This window comes from Rhea pennata, chromosome 9, assembly GCF_028389875.1.
Source record: "Rhea pennata isolate bPtePen1 chromosome 9, bPtePen1.pri, whole genome shotgun sequence".
Lineage (NCBI taxonomy): Eukaryota > Metazoa > Chordata > Aves > Rheiformes > Rheidae > Rhea > Rhea pennata.
This window is the reverse complement of record NC_084671.1, coordinates 20,454,736-20,462,220: the sequence shown is the minus strand read 5'-3', so window position 1 is coordinate 20,462,220 and position 7,485 is coordinate 20,454,736. Positions and strand designations below refer to the sequence as shown.

The 7,485-nt window shown below is 43.5% G+C and overlaps 1 protein-coding gene across 1 annotated transcript; it reads left to right on the top strand.

Moving 5' to 3' along the window:
- Positions 1-278: 278 nt before the first annotated feature.
- KCNE4 (potassium voltage-gated channel subfamily E regulatory subunit 4) lies at positions 279-3,488 on the top strand. The gene is made up of 2 exons (XM_062582843.1): positions 279-469; positions 923-3,488. The coding sequence occupies exon 2, from the start codon at positions 949-951 to the stop codon at positions 1,438-1,440; it is 492 nt and encodes a 163-aa protein (XP_062438827.1). The 5' UTR covers positions 279-469; positions 923-948; the 3' UTR covers positions 1,441-3,488.
- The last annotated feature ends 3,997 nt before the right edge of the window (positions 3,489-7,485 follow it).

Sequence of the window (7,485 nt, the reverse complement as noted above, 5' to 3'; positions counted from 1 at the left end):
AGCTATGTATAGCAGGCATGTACGTAACATAGTAGTGTCAACTATAAAATCCTCACATATTTTTTTTATATTTTATGGCAAATGCCCACTAATGATTTGCAGACTTTTCTTTCTGTACAGCAGCTCTCAGGGTAACAGTTCAGATTTAGCAATTGGTACAGCAGGGAAAGGAACAGATTTACAAGCTGAAAGAGCCAGTGCTGAACCGGTTAGGAAAGAGTAAATCTGAATTCCCAACTCTTTTTCTTTTCACAGCTGTTAAGAGTTCAGTGGGTTGAACTGCAATCCTTCAAGTTCATCTGTTGACTCCAACACAAAACTATTATAAACTGTGCCTCTAAAACACGTGATGATACATTTCTTGAGAGCTATTTATTCCAGCTGCAGCAGAGGAAAGTTTTCAGAACGCCCAGCGCTTCATAGAGGAAAGGTTCAGTTTTGCAAGAGGGGGAATTATTTGCATACCGACGTAAGTTGCTTTTGCTTTTTTCTCCCCCCCCCCCCCCCCCCCCCCCCGTCCCATTTGGTAAAATAACACTTCTAAATATTTTTCCCCAGAAACAAGTAGGACAAAACTCTGTTTAAATGCCTAGCAGATTATTTCTATATAGTTTCTTTCTTCTTTACTCATGAGGATTCAGGATTTTATACTTATAATAGAATTTGTCATGATTTAATATTAAATATTTTCTTGTCCTCTAACATTCTCTGTATCTGAGTTGTATTTTGTTCAGTTACGATTGTAATGCAGAAGTATGATAGACTGTGCAAGCTTCACTCAGATGTGTCCTGCAAGTTTACAAATTACAAGTAACAAAGAATAGTTTGAGGCTTTTAAAAATGGGTATTTTTACGGAGATGTTTCTTTCAAATAGTTGGTCCAAAGTTTGATGTCTTATTATTCATATGAATTTTCCTCCAGGCTTTAACTGTAGTAAAGCAGTTTCAATGCTGAAGATGGACCATGCAAACATGACCCAAACCGTGCTTAATGCTGAATCCCACAACGTGGAGAAGAACAATGGCAACGAGTATTTTTACATCCTGATTGTTATGTCTTTCTACGGGATCTTCCTGATAGGCATAATGTTGGGCTACATGAAATCCAAAAGAAAAGAAAAGAAGTCCAACTTGCTTCTGCTCTACAAAGATGAGGAGAGAGAATGGGGGGGAGCTGTGAAGCCTCTACCAACCATATCGGGGCTGAAAGCTGTGCAGCTCCCCATGATGCTGAACATGCTGCAGGAGAGCATGGTGCCATCTCTGTCCTGTGCCATCTGCTCGATGGAAGGCAGCAGTGTGAGCTCTGAATCCTCTTCCCCAGACGTGCACTTCACCATTCAGGAGGAAGTGCTGGATGCTGAACTGGGGGAAGCGTCAGAGACGCTTCTCAACGAGAGCAGCGAGGGGTCTGCAGAAAACATCCACAAGAACTCCTAGCAGCGGCAGGCCTGTTGAATCAGCTGCCAGAAGCGTGAGTGGAGCTCCCACAACCAATCTGTGGTTCTACTTTCCTGCTCTCCAGTGAACTCTCAGCTGGTATCTCTGCCCCGAGCCCAACGTGTTCCGGAGAGCTGGGAGGAAAAGGAAGAAGTGTCACCAAAATCCAAAGTGCAACTTTGCACATAATTGGGATACTTAATTTTTTACATTACTCCTTCTCACCGTAAGAGCTAAGAACAAGGAGAGTATGTATATTTTTTTCTAACGAGGTAACTATTATTGCCAATGTCTCTGCGTATTTCAGAATTTTGTAAATATCTGGGAAATGTTCAGAGAACAAGTGCCTAAGACAGTGGGTAATACTCATTCACAAAAAACTGAGATAGACTAGAAGTACTTCTACCACATTTTTCTTATTAAAAAAACCCACAGACAACAACAGATTTGCTCACCAAGGCCTCAAAGGCTGAAGCTTTGTCTGTGCTGTGGTTGAAGGCAGATTGCAGCGTGGCTGGAACTGACCTAACCTGAATTTAGATACAGGAGAAACAATGAAAGGGAGGGGGGACCAAAAAACCCACAGGTTTCCGGGAGGTTTGTAAAGTCCGAGTTCAGGTCCATGCCACCACGCCTTGCTCTGGCTGTACCTGCGCCGGCTGGGTCAGGCATGTTAATGTCTGCTGCAGTTCAGCCTTTGACTGAGTCTCCAGTAGGAAAAAGTGGTTTTGTTTTTGCTTTTGTATTTTTTCAGATGTGTATATTTGCTCACTAAAGGCAAAGATCTCTAAGTAAAAAAAGAAATGATCTTTGTTACACGGTGTAAGAACTAGAAAGGCTTGAACAAATGCTGCTCTGTTACACTCTCTTGAAAAATGGGTGGAATTCAGAATAGAATTTAACCTAGCAAAGGTGAAATCCTGGCCCCATTAGAGTCAACGGTAAGTCCTGCTGACTTTGGGGCACGTGCACAAGATTTTGTGTTTCTCTATCGGAGTCAAATTCTCCATTTGAGGTCAGTTAAACTGTACCCATTTACATTACTAAAGAATATGGTCGTTCTGCTCTATTTAAGCTGGTGTAGATAAATGTCATATAACTTCTTTTTTATTTTTTTATTATATCAGCCTGCATGTGCTGCATGCATTTCTATAAAGTCATGAGTAACTACTTTTTAATACCATCACAAACTTTTACCCTACTTCAGTGGTACTGTGTTTTTTTCAAATACTCGTGATCTTAGTTACTAAATTATTGCACTGTTAAAAGGATTAATGTTAATATTTTAGCTAGGTATGATTATTTCAATCATACATTATATTTTATAATAACTTATTGCAATGTTTGGATTAGTTCTGAAGCATGAGGGCTAAAGAGCCTGAACCTAAAGCACTGCACAGGAAAATGCTTGCAAAATGTCTCCACGTATTTCCTGTGTTAAAATAGCTCTGTGATTTGTCCACTGGCATTAGAGCTCGAGAGAGAGCTTGAAAAATACCAACACTGAACAGCAGAGATGAACTGAGGCAAGAGCCTGCCGTGCTTCTGCCCTTTAGGAGCGAGAACGCTGTGTTTGGGCTCGAAGGGTTAATGCAACGTGAGGCACCCCGCAGAGGTATCGCTGCCCCCTTCCAGCGCAGCAGACCAAAAGCTCCGCTGTGTCCGTGCAGGGCCTCGTTCGCTTCCTACCGAAGGCAGCGGGAGTTTTGCCATTGATTTCAGTGAACTTTGGACCGGACCATATAAAGCTTTTTGGTAGATTTGCTTCAAAAGGGGCTGTTTTAAGTTTGAAAGAAGCCAAATAAAGTTTGGCACTTTGCCTGGAATCACTTGAATCCTGAAACTTTCCAAATGAGACTGACATGAGCGAGTTGTCACATTTTCCACTGCTTTCTCCTCCATTCTTTTACTTTGGTATAAATGTATTTGTAACTGTAAAAAAATGATGTATATAATTCCTATCACTAAGTTGTACATAATTGTCTCATGTATTTAAAGTTTATTGTTTCTACTGGCACTATTTTTTATTTAAATAAAGAAACACATTTCCTGGAAAAGATTCTGTGTTTGTTCACTACTTCAAATAGGTTTCCAGCAAGGGCACTGGGCAAAGTTTCTGTGGTATCCTTTCTTAGAGCCTTTTTGAAATGTGCCCAGGTGTTTGACAGTGCAGCCGCGTCGCGGGCTGACCCGGGGCTGAGCCAGGTGCTCCGGCTCTGCCCGGCTCTGTCCCGGCTCTATGGCACCAGGCAGGTTCCTCTGTGCGCAGGCTTTGGCTCGCGGTCTCATCACTGCTCTCTCGCTCCCGGCATTAGAGATGGGGAAGGTGTAAGAGTTCTGGGTCCCAGTGAAAGGCAGGAGTGTTTAGAGGCTGCTTGGCCCCGCTGTATCTCCTTCAAGCTGATCGTATGTATGAGGGCACTGGCACTGGTGGAGACCTACCTGGACGAGGTAATTTTAGATTATTTAAAAAATCAGGTTGCTCTCAAAGTAGATCTTCTAGCTTTAATGATATTCTAGGTACAAATCCCAACAAAACCTGTTCCTCTGTGCTCTGCTGTCCAGTTAAATAATCCTGGGGCCTGTTCAAAAGCTTCTGTGGACCTAACGCTACTCATCAGCACGCCTGCTTTTCGCTCTGGATGTGAGACCTCTGGGGACACCCGCAGCCTCCCGGAACAGCTGGTCAGTAATGTTGCGTCTTCCACGTCCAACCCTACTGCTGTCTCGGTGTTTCAGTGTTTCCATTGCCACAGCAATGAATCAAGTAACTTCTGACAGGGCTGGTGATAAGACGGAAAAACAGAACAAAATGTAAATTACAGCTCTGCTTTGTGGACCAAAAAGCTAGCTTGTTCCAGTAGTTTCTTGCGTTAAATTGAGCCACTATCCAGGGAAACACCGTGTGCTTTGGGATGTATTTACAGTAAAGCGAGCAAGCAAAGCACGAAAATGTGACCACTTCATTGCACAACTGAGAGAGAAGCATCCTTGGCCTGTGGGGAGACACAGGGTTGGGGAAAGCACGCCTGGTAGTTTGGCATGCATCCACTTCCTAGTGCATTTCTGTTTGGACAAATTAATGTTTGGGTAGCACCAGGAGAAAAAGATGCGAAAGTATATTTTAGCTTAAGAAGTTAACTGGTTGTGCCACTGAATGCGATGCTGTCTCAAAGACAGTCTGGTGACCCAAGACTACCAGAGTAGTTATTGTTCTAAAATGAAAGAGGTGTTGTTAATCTTTAAAGTGATGAATAGAAGAAAGAAAATTGCGCTTATTAAGATAGTTTTAAATCTTGGTGACTGCTAAGGAGAAACAGGTCGTATTGGCTTATTTATATTTTTTCAACAAAGCAAAATTTCCAGTGTGTCTGAATAACTGAGTTAAATCACATTCACAGCTAATACATCTTGGCTCGAAAGCAAAGATAAAGGATTGTAGTTTGACTGAATGGAGATGATTTTATTTTTACAAATCCGTTGTTTCTTGTAAGAACAAAGCAATTAGGCTCCCATTTCCTGGCAGCGCTCTACCTCGTATGTTTACTGGAGCAGCTAACGTGTCTCCTTTGACAGAACAGGAAGAGAGAGCCACACGTGTACATGCTGTGGCTCCAGGACCTACTGTAAATATAAATGCTGGCTTTCGAGACTGTCGCATGGGGATCTGTGATAGTAGTTGGCAGATCTGAAGCCCTAAGACCTACCAGCAGCAGTACATCTGTGAGGTCAGTCATTCAACAGATTGAATCTGCTCAAGAGTTGAAGTGGAAATGCAGAAACTGTCTCTGGTCAAGCATGGGACAGGAGAGTGAACAGGAGGAGGAGAAAATGATAGACATAAAACTACTCCAGGTGTGCCTCTCGAACAGATGCATTTCTTGGCCTCGTATAGGTTATCTCACTTTTCTTGTCTTCTTTCTCTGGGTGCTAATTCTGGTTAAGTCTTGACAGACCTGAATGGAGGTGTTCTTTGTTTGACAGGATGAATGTGGAGCAGGAACTGGCATGCACCTCCTAGCTATCATAGCCACTGTATGAACGGGGGAACATACTTGTCACATAAGTGTTGGCTACCCTTGAGACTTAGGGAAGTCCCTGTTGAAGCAATCTCGGCCATGCAGCTGTTGATGAGCTCCGTCCTAATTACTAGTCTGCCTGATGGGAGACATCCATAATCTCTGAATATCTCCAGCGATGAAATTCCCATCATGAGGTGCTGCTTCCCTCATAGCTTCCCACTGAAGAGAGGACCCACTCAAAGGTCTCCGCCCTAGTAGTCGAAACCTGTCACGAGATTGGTGCCAGGTATCTGAAATCTCACTCTCCTTCCTCTCACAGGATCTCCCAGGACAGCCATGCTCTGGACGAGTGAAAGAGTTAACCAAGGAGGGGAATGAACACAGGGGCTCAGCTTTCCCAGGGCTGGGCCCCAGGGCACGACTGTGGTAAGTAAGGCCAGGAGCCTCATGTGTTCACACCTCCACGTTCTCTCTCCAGCTTGGTGCTCTTACAGTGGGTTCCCCTGGATCTGCCCCCTTTTCAAATACGTGCCCACACCCACCCAAATAATCAAAGCACTTCTCATTGGGTTGGGAAGGAAGTAACAGAGGTTATTGTCATTTCTATATCCTGGTCCTCAGGACTTAGCTGTTGGACAACAGCAGGTGTATCATGCTGGGAAAAGGAGTGTACAGATCCTCAACACAACCATATGGGACTTTTATCACAGACATTTCAGTCAAGACGAGATGAAACCATCTGCCTTTAATTTTAATTTCAGAATTTCAAAACCTCACAAAGAAGGAAGGAGACCCTGTCACATGGTAGATAAGTGTTATTACAGACGGTCAGTGGGGTGCAGAACACTACTGGATTGCTCCAAACTGTAGGATGCAATTGTGCTAAAGTTGGACCACGCTCTCCTGTATTTGTACCCTCTCATGTTTGCGTTCCAGTCTGTTTACACCTAACTGTTCTACCAGAAAGATGTTACCTCTGCCTGACTTCACAGCTTTATTTTAGGTCTATAATGCAATTTTTGGATCCAAGAGTCATAAAAACTAAAACAATTGTTTAAGCCACTGGTTGCTTAAGCAATCATATTTGCCTTTGGTTGATTAGCTGTAGTATTCTTTCCATTTTCACACTCCTCTGCAGTTCCTGGTGTGTACAACCAAAAATAGCTGCAAGATCAGCCTTTTTTTAGTGTATTGACACTTCTGTATCCATCTCACTAGGGGAAAAATGGAAAATAATATGAAATCCATGAGCACTGCAGTTTTTCAAAGCTTCATTTTGGTTTCGTTTGGATAGGGTTTTGGTTTAGTCCTGACAAGGTTAGGCCGAGGCTTTTTCTATCCCGAAGAACAACAATAAGGGCTATTGGATAGTGCATTACCAGCTACGCTCCCATCTCCCTCCCCGGCTCAGTCCGTGTTCCTGCCTAGTCTATTTGATTGTTCTGTGCTTCCCTTGCTTGTCACACGGTGCTGCTTATATTCTTGGCTGCAGGAAGCATAATGTGTTCTTGACAAACACGAAATATGTATGATTCTCTGATGAAAGATATAAGTGCAAAGCATTTGCCCACCTCGGAACAGTGAACTCTTGACCTCCTGGACACTATTAGATGCTAAAGAAGCCACTAGCAAGAAATGACGCTCGGTAGCCTCAGTGGTTGTCTGCAAGAGTGCAGCTTGTCCTACTAGACATCTTCAGGTCAGCGTGAGCTGTGTAGCAGGGCCTTTTTGCCTGACTGATAGGAGGGAGGTACCAGGGAGCAGGACGGTAGACCGGGGATGTGGGAGGCAAAATTCAGATCCCTGTTGTGCTACTCTGGAAAATCTCTTGCTCTGGCTAAGATCCTCATTTATAAGCTAAAAATAAGAACACACCTTCACTGCATAGGGCTGAAGGGGGAATGTGCTGAGAACCTCAGGGTGCTGAGCTCTGACAGAAAGGGAGTGAGAAAAGACAAATGAGTTGTTACTCTTGCACTCAGAAAAGGAATCACAAAACCCAAAGGACTTCCTGTGGGTTGAA